Below are 16,473 nucleotides of genomic sequence, written 5' to 3' on the forward strand. Positions count from 1 at the left end.
GGAATCCTTGCCCCTTCTGTCATGTTCTAAGAACAACCCTACAGAAGGAGGCCCGAGACCCCTCTGTGCTCCCAGTTCCTGCGCTCTCCGCAGTGTATCGGTCCCTCTCCGTCTCCACTCCTCTTTTGTTCCCGATCCTCGCCCGGTCATCCCTCGCCTAGCCCGGGGTCGGGTGCCCCCCGAGCGGGCCGTGCCCCGGGCTGGGCTCCCCGAGGGCGACGCGCTGCCTCGGCTCGCCCGCTCCCAGCCAGCACCCACGGCGCAGCCACACGGAGCTATTTTAATTCCTCCATATGCTGCCCATGTGCTAGCTGAGGGAAAGCTGGAATCCAGTAGTCTTACACTTAGCGCGGCTGATACTTTCTGACAGACTATTTGAAATGATAGAAATACATAAACCTCCTCTTTTTTATGACCTTGTAATAGCTGCAACATATTTCCAGCAAATATTTTCTATAGCAATAATAAAAAAGTGATAACAAAAAAATAAATATAAATATAGTTTAAACGCAAAAGAAATCACACTTTCAAAACCTAGGGTTGGAGCAGTGAAGCAATAAATCATGTATCCTTGTGAAAGGAGAAACTTGAAGTAGGAAGGTACCACAGCCATCAATATTAAATGTTTATCAACTGTTTTCTTTTGACTACTTTTCTGTCTTACTTCTGTACATGGACAGAGGCTGAAACATAGCTCATGTTCACTTTTGCTTATTTACTGCCTGCCCGGTATCTACCGCCTTGGCTATTCGGTGATGACTGCCTAACGGTCTGTAAGTTTCTGATTTTCCGTGTGTTATTTCGGAATTTCTGCCACACGTGTGGGAGCACTCGAGGTCCCGGTTGGTGCGCCGCCGGCCCCTGCGCGGGTGCAGCCCGGGCGGGACGGGGACGGGCCTGGGACAGGGACGGGGACGGGGCTGGGACGGGGACGGGGCTGGGACGGGCCGTGCAGACACGTGGAAACCCTCCTGCCCCACGGCGCAAACTCCCGCGGCGGCGGTGGGTGAGGGGCCGAGCGTTCGCTGCTCCCCGGGGAGCCCCTCGTGCGCTGCAAAGCCCGGCGGGTGCGAGCCCCCTCCTGCTGCCGCCTCGGCAGCCGGACCGCGGTCTCGCGCCGGAGCATTTCTGTAGGCAGCTGCCTTGAGGAGCTGTGCCAGGAGAGTAAGTTTTAACATTAATCCAGGAACAGTAGCAAACCACCCCGAGCAGACAGTAGTTGCTGAGAGAGGGGGTAGAGGTCAGATACGAAGGTGCTGTGCTGTTAAATGCGATGTATAATACGTCGCTCGTGTCTGCGGCTCTCGGGTGTGGATGGTGGCAAGTGTTTGCTGAAGGACTTCAAGGAGAGACCGGTGCAGCTTAGCTTCCCCACCAGGCAAACTGCGAAACTGTGAAATGAAATTGTAGCAAAGGGCAGAATTAACAAATGACATGTGGACAAACGCAATATCCTGAGGAAAAAAATCAGCGTAGCTTTGGTAGAGCAGGTTGTGCCTCGGAAACCAGCGAGCAGTCTTTGAGGAAGTCAGAGACCATCTGAATAAGGATGATGTGTTTTATACAGCATGCTTAGATTTCCAAAAAAGATTTGACAAAGGCTCATAAAGCAATTAAGCTGTCACAGGATGAGAAGGAGGATCCTCGCATGGATTAATAATTGATTAAAAGACAGGAAACAAAGAATAGGAATAATGGCCCTCCGTTATTAGTAACTAGGTTACTGGTGGAGTTCCAGTGGAACTGGTAGAACCTTCATTGTTCCGTTAATGTGGGGCATGGAAAAGGATGTGAATGCTGATGTGACAAAATGTGCTGTTGATACAAAAGAAGTGAGAATAGTGCAAATAAAAGCTGTCTGTGAAGCACTGCAGAGGTATCTCACAGTGCTGAGTGACAGGACAATAAAATGAGAGAGGGAATTCAGTGTCAATGAGTGCAAAATAATATACATGGTGGAAAGCAGCCGTAACTATATGTATACAATGATGGGCTCTAATTACCTTCCATCAGTCAAGAAAAGTATCTTGGAGTTGTCATGGGTAGTTCTGTGAACACTTCAGCTCCGTGCTTAGGAGCAGTCAGAAAGACAAATTGAACATCAGAAATTAGGAAAGAAGTAGAGAACAAAACAGAAAGCATCACTATGCCAGTCCATAAATCACGATGTGCCCGCATCTTAATTGTTACATTTTTTTCTCAAAAAGGATAATATAGAAGTAAAAAGGTACAGAAATGGATGAGTGCAAAAATGGATCGGACATGTGAAATGAGGAGTAGATGCTAAGGAGAGAAGATCTTTTCTAGTTTGGAAAAGACATGACTGGGTACAAGAGAAGTCCATGAAGTGCACGTGGTAGAGACGGTAAATTGGGAGGGTTTTATCACAGTTGTTCATAAAACAAGAACTGCATGCCCCAAAAGCAGTGGGTTAGCAATGGCTTTTTGAAACAAAAGGGAACTCTTTTGCTCACAGAGCGCAGTAAATTCTGGAGGTCAGTGTTATGGAAATCAGAAATTCAAAAGTGTTTTGAACAAATGCGTGGACCATAAAGGGAGCAGAAGCAGCTGACAGAGAGCCTAGCTGGAACCGGGGCTTTTGTGAGAATTATAGGAGCTCTTGCAAGGGAAGTAAAGATAAGAATAAATAGGATGTAGTGATGTCTTTTGTTGCAGAGACTAACACTGTAAAATATAGGTTCAGTTTTAAGACATTTTGGGGTTTTGTTTATACTGGTCTTTTTAGTTGAGGCTTGACAACTCTACAAACATTAAATGTTGAGGTAAGTCTTTCTGTAATCCCTATTTTACCCTATTAACTGGTTTGGAGATGGAGATGGGTTTTGTTTGAGGTTTTGTTTAAAACCTAGTTCTCTTTTTAAGCGTTAGTGTTTGTTTATTGTGCAGATTCAACCCCTGACCATGGTATTCTTCATTGCTATTGAAAGTTAATGGGGGAAAAATTGCATTCCAAACGTTTGAACCTGTAGTAGCCATGGCTGAACTTAGTTGATCTCTGGTGATCGGTTCAATTTAGTTACGATTTTTAGCCATTAGGCTGGGGCTGAATGATGGTGATTTGGTTGAGGCCAAATGTCTGTAGAAAATTGGCTGTTTGATAAGAGCCCTGTTATCAGAGGGGGATACTTTCTCATTTACATTTAGATGAGTATTGATTATTTATTTACTCAGAGAAGTGAGATTCGTTCCCAATCTTATCTCTCTCGTCTCTGCTTGTCAGCAGAAAGAGAGATAGAGCTCCTGACATCAGCCCAAGATAACAGCACTTTGTAGTGAAGATAAAAGTTGGAATGGGCCTTTTTCTAGTCTTGACTGAAAGGATAAGTTTTAAAAATTAGAACTGATGGGTCTCATGCTTTCAAAACCCCTTTCTGAAGGCTTTGCAGCTTAAATGGCAACAGAATTGGTTTGTTGTTATGCACATGTCCATTCGCCTTTTGTAAGAGAGCTGCTTAATTTGATTATGTGGTGGGCACTTTTGTACTGTGCCACAGAAAGCTGTGGATGCGATATTGGGGGTTGTTGCCTTGTTTGTTTTTAATTCCTGATGAACCTTCCTCTGTTTAACTTAAAATAACTAAGTACAACAGATATCTGTAGGCAGAAACCATGGTGTGGATGGTTCAGTGGGGATTTTGGGGAAGGGATGTGTGTTGCGGAGGCGAGGGATGCCGTCCAGGGCTGCGGAGCGTGGCCCTGGGAGCGAGCAGCTCTGTCTGTCTGTCCAAGTTAGCCCCGTTCCTCCACAGCTGCTAGTCTGTCAGCACACCGAAACAAGTCGAGAAGAGAAAAAATGCTGTTGCTGGTCGTATTTGCAGCGTGTGGTTTGGGCACTCGCTCCTGCGGGCGGGACACCATCAGTGCTGCGGCGTGAGCGGAGCAGACCTCGTGCCTGGGGCCGCCGGCTCTGGTGGAGAAGGGCCTGGGCTCTCACACCGGCCTGGGGGCCCTCTGGGGCACCAAACACATCTCGGCTAGTTTTTGAACGAAAGAGTTTGCTTGAAGCTATAGCCACCTCTCTTTCACCATTCTGTAGCTCGTTTCGGGTTGCTGCCTTGGTTCCCTCCTTCGTCTCCGGAGAACTAGAAGAGGGGCTCATATTCGTTAGCTTTGTCCTCTGAGTATTTTACCCTGGTAACTTCCATTTTAACGTATTCGCTCCCAGGTTGCTGATGGAACGCAGCACACATGATTTACTCTGCCCCTCGCTCCAGCGAGCAGTGCTGCAGGAGAGCTCTGCTTGGGGTGTGGGCCAGGACCATCCGCGCCAGGACGGTGAAGGTTTCGTTTACAACTGCGTGGAGCATTTGCATCAGATTACAGAAATCCATAAAATCCAGCTTTGGTATTACCACTTGAAATTTTGTTGAAATTCCCAGAGCAGTATTCTGTTAGGAGGCCGTTAAATTACCTAATATTTCTACTACAATGACATCATTTGAACCTGTGAGAGAAGTCTGGTAGTAAAACTCCTCCGCAGAATCAGCCTAACATTTTTCATCTGTTGTGAAGCAGAGGTCATGTAAATGTGTAGATATTTAAAATATATTATTTAAGAGCAGATACTCCCTAAAAATCCATTTATACTTTTTTTAATCGATTTCTTAATATTTTCTGTTTTAAAGGAGTTATTCATACGGAAGGTTTCCTTGGTTTCTGGTCTGTAGCTCTCTTTCATTGCTTTGTTAGCAGACAGTTAATACAGTCTTGACACAAACTGGATAAAACAACTTACCTGATCGCAGAATTCTCAAGCTGCTCGAGATAAAAATCCCCCTTTGACATTGTCATGGTGGTGCCGAGGGCTGTGGTCGCAGAAGGCTCTCCGCAGGGCGGCGGGAAGCTTGTTCCGCAGCGTGGGGGCTGTTCCCGAGCTGGGTGGTGATGTTCTTTTGAGTGGATCCAGCTGGTGGCATCGGATCCACGCAGAGGGACGGTAATCCACTGCCAAGCTCCTGCCTTCAACCTCGTCCCCTGGTCGTCATGTGCATATGGTTCTCCGGTAGCCTGGCGGCCTTGGTAGCGGTGGTGTCCGTCCTTTTGCCCCATCCCGCGGTCTCGGAAACAGGGGCGAGTCCATCCCTGCGCTGGGGAGCGCGGCGGCGCGGGGCGCCTGGAGGAAAATGGTGTAAACAGAAATGATGTCGTGGGATGGGTGAAGGTGGGGTGGGTAGAAGTGTGTTTCGTGGAATGGAGCGGCTTGGCTCGTCACCCGCCTGCTCTGGGCGAGGGCACCCGTGGGCGCTGGGGCCGCCCCGCTCTCGGAGGCCTGTCCGGCCGTGAAGGGGCTCATTGCACTTCTTCCTCCGCTTTGATTTCAAATGTTTTTGGGGTGGGAGAGGGAGAGGGGCTGTAACGAAGAACCAGGGAGCGGAGACACAGCGATGGGCGCCCGCGGCTCCCGGCCCTGGCGGTGGCAGGAGGCCCCGTCTGGGGTGGGAGCACGTGGAGCTCGGGATTTGGTGACGGGTGCCCAGAACCCGTCTGGTTCTGCTGGTGCCACTCAGCGCTCGGCTGCAGTTTGGGAACCTCTGGAAGGTGCTTCCTACAAACGGACGAAACAGCCAGGTTTTGCTGTCACTGGTTATTTTTAAACCTACATCAGTTTTTAAATACAAATTGATTTACCGCTTTGATATTTGTTTCAATTCAGTGTCTTGTGCTTCTGCCTAACAAGCCAGGCCTGTGTTGGTTTATTTTAAATTTTTAGTCACATTTCCAGTAGCTGGGAGAGGAGAAACAGCGGTGCTGTGTGTCTTTGCCTTTCTGTTGTTTGTGCTGATACGAGATGTCTCTGCTGTTTCTTGAGCACAGTTTGTTCTGTAAATGCTTCGACCAGCTACACATGCAGCTGCTGATTGCGCTGGGCAGGGAGGGAGCACTTGTGCTGTCCTCCGGTGGCCTGCGAACAGCCTGGCTCTGTGTCTGCTCCGAGAGTCACCCAGAATGGGGGGGGGCTCCCTTTTACGGGGAAATAATGTTCCACTTTAGGAGCAGAACACGCTTGGGCCGTGCGGCGAGCGCTTCACATGGCTTCTGGGGAGACAAAATGAGAAGCCGTAATTGAAATTCTGCTGTAGCAAATTTAAAATTAATTGGCTAACAAATTCCATTTCTTAGGAATGCCATCGGAGGCTAAAATACTTTATTTTTTTATATGTTTTAAATATTTCATCATATACTACCATAATTCAAAGTCAGGAAGCATTCAGAAATATTTCAAGTACTGATAAAGAGGGAATAGATTTCGTTATTTCACGTCTATTTTTTTTGTTACATTAAGACCTGGTTAAAGGTGCTTTGCATCACTGAATTTTTTTCAGGTACCTGTTTAGTGTTATTTAACTGGATTGTACAGAAATTACACACCTGAGAGCTTTGTGTGCACCTCGGCTCTCGGGTGTGAGCAGGAGCGGAGGTTCACCCAGCGCTGCCTGGGGGTGCAGCGAGGACGGGAGCGCGTCTGCCTCCACCAGCTCCCGCCTTTGGAAGTGGCTTTTCTTTGGGCCGGGGTCCCACGCGGGGTTTGACTGACCCGAGTCGCCCCCCACCCTGCCAGGTCCTCGCCCACCCGCTGCTCGGACCGCAGGCCCGGAGCTGGCTGACGGGGCCTCGCCAGCAATTCTATTAGTGCGGTCTTTGTTTATTCCAGTTAAGGCACATAGTTTAAGGATCCACTCAACTAAAAGATTTAAAAAAAAATAAAAAGTGGCCTAATTTTTATAAAAACAATTTTTCAGTATATTTCTGTGATTGGAAGATAGTTTTTTTAGTAGTATCCTCTGGCTCGTGGGGCCGGGCTGCGGCGCGGGACAGGGCTCCGTCCCCGGCAAACAGCAGCCGGGGTGACGGTCACAGCGGCCCGTCTCCGGTCTGTAAAGAGCCTCGGAGAGGGCAGAGCAAAGGGGAGCAAACGCATTGTGCTCTGTCACATCGGGAAAGGTGCCCAAATAATCCCACTCACGTATACACCAAGGTCTGAGTCGGTGTTTCTTACAGCAGGCAACACCGCTGTCTTGCAGCTTGGGCAGCGTATTTAGTCCAGGCTCATCAGGTGCAGGAATAACACCGAACCGTCGGGCAGGGGTTTGCCAGGTAGTGCTGTCAGGCAGCTGAAGATGACTGGAATATGTTGTTTCCTTGCACGCCAGCCTCCACCTTTTTATGATAGGGCCCTTCCCTTCGGCAAAGAGCTTTGAAACGTAAACATCTGCCTGCCTTACTTCTAGGCTACGAGTAATCTTATGTTAGTTAAACATGATAAGCCATCACTTTGTTAGAAAACAGATGATTTCACAAGTTACTTTATGTTTCAGGTCCTCAGTATCGGCTGGAGAAGCAGAGTGAACCTAATGTCCCAGTAGATTTAGACTGTACCTTGGAGAGCCAGAGCACTTTGGAATTCTGCCTTGTCCGGGAGAACAGTATGTTTCCCCTTTTCACTTTTGCTCTTGTAAATTGCTTAAACTCACATAAGTTATGTATTTTGGAATAGAAGCTGTACTGTCTGGGCAAGTAAGTTTTGACGAGACTCTCTTTCCTGAGGCACTTCTCAATTGTGCCAAAACAATATTCCAGAGGGAAATGATGGATTTCATACCTTCTAGTAAACAGTCTGCATCCTGTTTATCACTTCATGATTAATCTTTTTTCTGTTAAACTCTGCTCTGTAAAGTTATGACCAACCCTGAAAAAGAGTGGAAATATGAAACTTTTTCTGTTGCAGACATTGCTTAGTGAATAAAGTGGTTGGTCTGCAGTATATTTTGCCTTGTCAATACAGCTGTTAGAGGCACTGATTTTTTTTTAATAGAATTTAAATCAATTAACCATGCAGATACAACTAGAGCAGTTTGATGATTTTTGAAGTGCTAGCTAAATAATATTCTCTCCAGCTATGCTCAGATATTTTTATTCTGTTACTGGTTTAATGGTCCTAATATTATTCCCTGATTTATTTCTTTACAAGGAACTATATGAAACTTTTAAAAAGAACCCCAACATTTAAGATTGATTTGTGTTTGTCCTCCATAGCATTTTGGTTCATTCTTCATTCCTTCCAACAGTCATGCTTTCAGTTTTGGTGGGTTTTTTCATTCCATTTTAATTCAGCTGTAAAAATGTTGATTGTACTCGTGAGGAAACCAGTAGCATTCATGCTCTCAGCCAAGCCCATGCTCAGAGTGTTTGCTGCAAACAATCATAGTGAGAGCCTGTTTCAAGTAGTAGAAGAATTTTTTTTCTTTCTTTACGAAGATTAGACCTTTCCATGTATGCTTTTTGGCTGTAGCATTTTGTATTTTACCCCAGAATGACAGCAGAGCATCCCTGAGGTACCTCCTAATTCCAGTGGCGAGTAGTAGACTCTGCTCCCATCTGAGGCGTAGCAGAGGCAGGAGCAGCAGCCGCAGGCTCGCTGCTGGGTACGTCCGGGCTGGAGCTGAGATTAAGCACTCACAGTCTGGGCCGCTCTTCTCCACAGAGTGGGACTTGCCCCTAAAATATTCTTGATGCTCCTGGTTCATTTCTTGATAAAATGGTTCTAAGAAACCGTAGGAGAGAATGCAGCAGAAGGTGGCAGGGATGCTGTGCTTGAGGAAATGGAGCAATTTTAGCCTCGCTAATGAAGCAGCACTCTCCCACAAGCCAGAATTTCCTGATGTCTGCATCCCAGCCATTATTGTTGTATCGATTCTTTAATCCATGAGGAGTTGCATGCTAGTCATACTTTCGTAGGTTTTGCACGTTTTGATTAAAAATAACATTTTTTTAAATCCAGGCTCTGTAATTAAAAGTGTATTGTATATACCGTATTTTTAATGCATTTTCATCATCTGTGGAGGAATCCATGCTGTGGCTTGTAGCTGTATCTACTGGTGCTCTTAGCTCTCAGGAGTGACGAGGTTCAGGTTGCACCATTACTTTAATAGTAAATCTGTTGTAGCTGGCTTAGCCAGAGGCATTCGGTCTGCTCTGCATCTGGAGCCAATGCTCCAGGAGAGCCTCCGAGGCCCTGGCTCACAAAAACCGTCGGTCGTAACGCTGAGGGGACACCTTGCCCTTTCCCTGACGTCCTTGTGCAGCGGCTGCTGCCCTTCCCTCCTGGGCGAGGGGACCCAGCCAGCAGCGAGCCCCTCGGCAGCGCAGCGCGCGGGCAGGCGCAGGGCAGACCCCCCGAGGCCGTCGCGTCCAACGTGCTCTGAATCCGTGCGCGCGTCCACGGTGCCCACCTGGGAGCGGGGCCGGGAGCCCCGGCCGGGACAGCCCCCCCCCCGTGCCGGGGGACGCGCTGGGCTGGCCCCGGGGGCTCCCGGTGCTGCCGCGGCCGCCGGGCCCCCCCCCGGCCGCGGGGGCATCACGCCGGGAGCTGGTGGCTCTTCGGCCCCTTCTGGGTCTTGTGTTTGTCAGCCAGCGCTGGAACGGGAGGGGCGAAGGCGAAACGGGCGCTTTGGCTCTCTGGAGTTCAAGAGCAGGTCACTGGTTTCGTTTGTTCAAGGCTGACAGTAATCTAGGCAAAATAATAAATGCTCACCTGGATTCTGTCTCTTTTCTGCTGTGCTATGGCTGAATGTTTTCTGAATTGATACCAAACTCAAATACGGAGTGCAGGAGAAAGCTGCTTATAGTTTCTCCCCCAAAAGGTGGGTGAATTTAAAGTGTTGTCCCATTGTCCCTGCTCGGGGATATATGTGAAACACCCGTGCAGTTACCTCTCTACACGCATAGATGTTCAAGGACAATACAGTATATAAGATCAGTCGTAATTCATGCATTGTGCATAGCCCGGCTCCCCCAATACACAACAAGAAATTGGATTTTGCAGTGCTTAAGGAGCTATCTTTTGGCATGGCATTAGAATAGAAATATTGACAGTTTTGCACTATTAATAAAATAATAGCTTGAAAATGCTAACATCAAAGTGAAATACTCATTTTGTGCATTTTGTTTTTATTTTATAATACTTTTAGCTTAGACATGCCAGTCAAGAAAAAACTCTGTATAGCAACTATTATTTGTAAATGTGCTCCTCATAGTCTCATTTTCATTTATAAATATATATATGTATGATGCCAAACATCTGCTAGTAAAATAGCTGCCAGTTTCCTTTGGGCAGATAGAAGGTTTATATTTCAGGGTATTAAATGAAACAGAAAACTTTCCATTATTAAGAAATACATATGGAGAAGTCCCCTATCTATCCAACATTTACTAATAGCATTCAAACTAATAAACTGTTGCCAATATGCAGAACTTTTTAACTTGTACAAAGATTTATCTTTAAACTAAAAGCCTGCACTTTGTAATGTGAAATGCTTTTATGTGTAGTAGCAAACTGTTCAAGGCTAATTTAGTTTTATTCTTACCATCTTACTTCTGGAAAGTTCCTCTTTCTCATTTTATCATTAGATAGTAATTAGTATTCAAGGGAAATTGGTCTTAATATATTAAAATTGGTTTAGTGCCTTTAGACCTGTACCAAAGCCAATGTCTTATTGGAAAATGTAATTGGGGACTCTGTGTATGTAATTAATTGTATTACAATTAAGAACTTTCATTAAGCAATATACTAGTACATTAAACTAATAAGGGACATTTTTGCAATGCAGTTAACTTTATATTTTGTTGTTTTATCGAGGAAATACAGGTTCACTTGCTGTTGAATAGGCTACATACAGCATTTCAATATTCTGATATTACTAATGTGCCATTTTTATATGTCCTCCAGTGCCTACAGGAGTCCCTTTTGGATAAGGCTCCTTGTTTTAGCTTCTAAGTTGTTTTCAGACTTGTGCTTCCTGTGCCTGTTGTTTGATTACTGTTTGTCTCATTCGAAAATCAGGATTTTTTTATGAGATTGGACTGAGTTGCTAATATAACACTGTATTTCACGGTAGTTCAAGTACTTGAACAAAGATACTATCTCTATACTGAACCTGATTTAAAAAAAAAAAAAAAAAGAAACAGAAAAAAATCAAAAAAAAACCCCAACAACAGAGTGAAGATCTTCAACTGTTGTTTCCAGACTGGGAAATCTGCCAGTGGTCTGGGTGACCATCAGATCTGGAGACTGCTAACTAGTGCGTGACCGTGACTTCTAACGCACCGTGGTGCTTCACCACCGTGGCCGTCTTAAAGAGTAGAAGTATGTAGCACTTGATAACCATTTTTGCTTTTTATTCAGCTTCTGCGGGCAGAAAACACCGCTCCACTTTTTTCTAAAAGTAGGAAGCTGTGGTTTAATGTTCCGTCTGGTTTTGCTGCACAAGTGATCTGAGCAGAGCTGCAGAGCAGCCCGGCTGGCCAGGAGGCACCTTCCTCTGGTGCGGACCGAGGTGGGAGAGCCGATCAGAACCAGAGGGATAAAGAAAACAAGACACGTAGGTGGGTGGCGTGCGTGCCCCCTGAGCGGGCCCCCCTCCATCCAGCCCCGCTGCCCCGGCACGCGTGTGCTGGCGGCGCCGGGATGCCGGAAAATCGAGAGGCGCCCGGTGTGGCTGTGCCACGTCGCGCTGTCCCTGCCTGGGGGCGGCGGGGCAGAAGCACGGGCTCCCTCCCGGCCCTTCTCTTCCTGCTCCACCCGTGGGCTTTCCTACCCTGCTTCTCCCATAATTAAACCCCTATGCTGGGCTAAGGGAAATGCCTCCCTCGTAGGCGTGCTTTGCACTCTGTGCAGGTTCTTACCTCGGGCCTTGTTTATCCCACAGCTGACTCCAGCTTTTTTCACTTTTTTTCTTTCACAAAGTAAATCTTAATTAGGTAGGCTTTACGGAAAAAAATGCAGAGGTCATTGCATTGTGACTCCGTGTCATTATGTGAAGGAGTTTGTCTCTGGAGGAGGAATCTGTTCCTCCCAGGGCGGAGGTGTCTCTGCCAGCAGAGCCATATTGCTGGGTCGGCTCTTGGGCTAAATAATAGACCTGGAGCCTCCACTTTACTTGATTGTCTTCCCAAGCAGAAGCTTTCACATTCAAAAGCCACACTGTGATCTCCATTACAAATACCCTGACAGGCCTGTAAATATTTGACAGGTTTATTCACAGCTGCTTGCATGTGGAAAATATTTTTATGATTTTTCCCCCAATCAGCTGGTGGAGACGGCTCTTCCTCCGCTGCTGAACGCCGGCAGTCTCGCAGACATCCTCGCAGAGCTGCGGGGTAAGAGCAATATGCCAAGTTCTGCAGTCAGGTTTTTCCCTGCAGGGCATTTCTCTCTGTTGTTACTGATATTACTGCTATTATCCAATGCACCCTCAGGGGTCCGCGTGTCTTGCCATCTTTAGACAGATGATCTGTTTTGATGGTGGAGTTCCTGGCTGCTCTCCCAAGAGCAGCAACTGTAGAAATTCTGTAAACCTGAATCCATTCACAAAGCTTCATAAAACAAAGTCGGCGGAGGTTACCGGTACGCAGAGGATCTGAAGGGCTTCCAGAGCAAAATCCCACTGTTCGGCTGCGACAGTTAATGCTCCTGCAATTTAAACACTGACAAGGCGCTCACAGTTTTAGCTACGGTGCCAGTTTTTTTCCCCCTGGATACGATCAGGCAGGCTGCTAATTTTCTTTGTAATACTTGTAGTTTGGGCGTGTGAAGTCCGAGAAGACTCGGCTTCGTAACCGCCATGTAAAGTCGACGCGCGGCGTCCCGGCGTTGCCGGTAATTCGGGGCAGAGCGCCGGTGAGCCGTGAGCCAAGCAGCGCGGCGCGGGAGCTGCGGGGAGGAGGTCGGCGCCTTGCCGTCCTTTGTGTTTCTTCTGAATTTGTTCCCGCGGGCGGGTGGGTTTGTTGGCGCTAACGCTGCGTGCCGCAGAGCACTGTGCTTCAGGCGCCGGGGCCCCGAGTGCTGCCCGTGGCGCGGGGGGGAGGCAGCGCGCGGTGCCCCGCCGTCGGGGACGGCTCGGAGCGGGGCTTCGTTAGGGGCAGCACTAACGACCTCCCAGGGTGGCGGGCTGACCCTCGGGCTGACGCCGCGGAGCAGCCCCTGGGGTCCCCCCCAGCCGCTGTCGCCGGGGGGTGCCCGCGTGGGACCCCGTGTCCCCGGTGGGAGCAGGCTGCGGGGACAGGGCCGGCCGCGGGACCGGGAGCCGCTGCCAGGGAGCCCCCTCCCAGGGCATTTCCCTGGGGGGAGGAGGGACCCCGTTCGCTGCCCGGCGGCCGTGCCGTTGCCATCCTCCTGCTTTCCTTTCAGACACCGCCATGCCACCGGGTTTCAAGATGCTTTTAAGTGCACCAAAAAGTTTGACATATCTCAGTGTATCTCTGAAGTACTGCCACATGAGGGTTTGACATGATACATTATGATAATCCATGGTATAGAGACATTAACACAGGGGTCTTTGACAAAATACATTGTAATGTCTCTGAAGGAGCCATTACAATTTATCTTGTCATTCTGGAGCATAGAGTGGTTGCAATGTTAAGATGGCTCTGCATAAATTCACATGTAGACTGTTTCATTTGATTTTTGGAATTCTTTCAAGCCGAATGGCGCAGCCCAATTTGTAGCTTAACCCTTTCCTGTCCCCCCTCCCCAAGGACAGCCCCCCCAGTTGCATGTCGGGGGCTGTTAGAAGCGGCAAGGGGTGGGCATCGCTCGCCCTGAGGGCAGGGCGGAAAGCTTGCGTGACTAAGGTCTGTGGAAGGGGAACCTCCTCCTCTGTGCTCTCAGCATGTATTTTGACTCACTTAACAGCAACGGCTAACCTTACTTTGATACAGGCGTGAAAGATGCTTATAATAAGCGGCGCCATTTGTTACTGAATTAACAGATAGAAGAGGGAATGCTTTCAGCCAGCAGGAAAAACGCTCCGTGCTCAGGTGGGGCTTTTCTTCTCTCTCGCCTACGTTCGTCCTGCTCGTGGCCACCACCCCGACAATTTCCCTTGCTGAGGCAAGCGGCGTGTACTTCTGCGTCAGCAGGACGTGTCTGAGACAAGTGCCAGGGTTTTCCTCCCCTGGGGGCCGCGGCCTTTCCCAGCAAACCATCCCCGCGTCGTCGGGGCCCGCGCGGGGACGCTGACCGCAGCTTCCCGGCGAGCCGAGGTCCCCGCGCGGGATGGGACGCACGTCCCCAGAGGGAGAGCTCAGCGCGGGACGCGTTGGTGTTGGGGCTGCTCCACCTGTGCAAGTCTCGAACAAAATTAATACCAAAAGATCTGACAGGCTTTAGCCTGCTTTGCTGGATCCTTAAGACCTGTACTAAAATTCCATCATCTCATCTTTCCATTATTAAAATTTCAGCAAAATATAAAAGTTTTCATTAATCTTCTGCAGCAGATTTAGTACTCTGAACTGGCGGTTGATTCAGCTTTTAGGACTACATTAGCTGGGATATTAAACAAAACGTGTCATTCTTCAGTATCTTCTGTAAGAAGCTAAATCAGTTTTCAAACATATTTATACCACTTTATCTAACAGCATCTGAACGATCATTTAGAGCTGAGATGCTTTATTAGCAGCTGGCATAGAAATTACTCTGCGCAAAATTATATATCGCATTATAGTAATGTTTAAATTGGTGTTAATCCAACGTCATAAAATGTAAAAAATCTTTAAAGTGCGTTATATTTTTTCAGTAATTGGCATTTTGGCTTAATGAGATGTTACCTTTTATAAAGCCAGTACCTGCAGTGGTAATGAGAATACTAATCAGTAAATAAAGCGCAGCATCGTTACGGCAGGGCTGCGATCGGAGCGCCCGAGGCGGTGCCAGCGCGGTGCCGGCGCCACGTCCTGCCCGGGGGCTGCCGGAGCACGGCACAGCTGCGCTGGTGGCACCGGGACAAGCTGCCCCGGGCTGGGGACGGGCCCCCTCGGCTGCGCCCCTGCCCGGGGTGACCGGCTGTGGGTGTCCCCGGGGGATCCCCCCCGCTCGGCCCCCGGGGCGTCTCGTGGGACGTGGGGCCCTGCCGCTGGGATGTTGCGCTGCTCTTCGCGTGGGGCGCAGATGCGTATCGGCACCTCCTTAATGAATTGGTGATTTTGCCTTTGGGTGGAGGGTGAGAGTCTCCTCCTGCCCGAGACCCGGAGTTGAGCACTCTGTTCTTTCTTAAAAGCCACCTGCAGACGTCACAGCCGTGCTGAGACGCTAGCTGAATCGCGTGCCGTATTTTAAACCTCTCGTTCATTATTGTTGGCTTGTTTTGCAGGTTCAAGAGGAGAAGAGGTCTCGGAGGAGGACCCTCAGATCGATATAGCTACCGTTCAGGACATGCTCAGTAGCCACCATTACAAGTCCTTCAAAGTCAGCATGATCCATAGGCTTCGATTCACCACTGATGTTCAGTTAGGTAAATCAATCCGTGCTGTAACGCTTAGGAAAATGGAACGGTTCAAACCTTGGGCCATCCCTAATAGCTGACTGTCCACCTCAGACGGTTTCAAAGCAGTCATTATCATGTTGGTCCATTTTATCGTAGAGCACATCGCTTGGAAGTGTTGCTAGCATTTCAGCAGTTAAAAAAAATTGCTTTGAGTTGAAAATACTTCAGTATTTTTATTATCCACAATCAGCTAGCACATGTTTCTTCTGAAAGAAGGCCATTATTTAATGACCTCATCTCTTTTTTTTAATCTCAGCTTCCTAATGGAAAGCTTCTTGCCAACTGTTTTGTTATTTTTAAATGTGGCTATGCAAAATTAGGAATAATTAGGTTTTCCTTTTCTGAGATGGAAAGATTTTAACGACAAAGTAGAAATCTGAGGTGGAGCAAAATAAAACTAGCATTCTCCAAAGGTTTTATATTTTCCTTATTAGCTTTCTGAATGCTTTTGAAAACCCGAAGGCCAAGGGATGACAGAATCTTGAATTATAAAAGCCCCATTACTGTTTTAAAATGATTGAATGGCTTTTTATCTTTGTGTTTAAATTGTGAAAATTTGATTAATGATGCATTGGTAGGTGACCTGTGACATTCCTGCAAATACCTTCCATAAAGAAATGATTCAGCAGTAAAATATGAAGTACCGTAATGTTTACAAAATACATTTATTCTGTAGAATTCAGTAGAATTGTTAAATTTAAAGTATACGAGTTCCTGTATTATTGCCACTACAGTCTCTTCGTTCTTCCATCCTTAAGCACATATGAAAATACATGTCTCTCAGATTTTCACAGAAGGGGCTTGCTTTCTTAGTTTGTTTTGGACTGTCTTGTTAAGGAAGGATTTATACGCTGGTGCTGAACCAGGACAGCGCTGGGCATGTTTTCTGCTTTTGAGCAAACTATCTGGGTGTGATAGTTTGCTTCCAGTGAAGTTTGACTCACTGTATCTGGAAAGTGTCAGAAATGGGAGCTTGAAAAGGTCATGACAGATCACTAAAGATAAATGGTTAAGGGAGAAGAGCTGTTAAATGAAACAAATGGCTCAACTTGTGTAGCTGTGAAGGAGCTGACCCTGTCCAGTAGTGTAAGGACCATAAAATTTCCCTTTTATAACAATCTTGTATGTTTTA

General features: G+C 47.5%; 1 protein-coding gene across 5 annotated transcripts in view; it reads left to right on the top strand.

The window, feature by feature from the left end:
• Positions 1-16,473, top strand: part of MAPKAP1 (MAPK associated protein 1) — a 104,683-nt gene that overhangs the window by 69,250 nt on the left and 18,960 nt on the right. For 3 of the 5 annotated variants that reach the window (XM_042786664.1, XM_042786665.1, XM_042786666.1), the window contains 2 exons: positions 7,338-7,445; positions 15,168-15,308. In XM_042786664.1, the coding sequence (XP_042642598.1) occupies positions 7,338-7,445; positions 15,168-15,308 (249 nt within the window). The remainder of the gene's footprint in view (positions 1-7,337; positions 7,446-15,167; positions 15,309-16,473) is intronic. The other 2 variants (XM_042786668.1, XM_042786667.1) reach the window with 2 other exon arrangements.

The sequence above is a fragment of the Tyto alba genome, unplaced genomic scaffold, assembly GCF_018691265.1.
Source record: "Tyto alba isolate M040663 unplaced genomic scaffold, T.alba_DEE_v4.0 Super-Scaffold_11, whole genome shotgun sequence".
In the NCBI taxonomy this organism is placed as follows: Eukaryota; Metazoa; Chordata; class Aves; order Strigiformes; family Tytonidae; genus Tyto; species Tyto alba.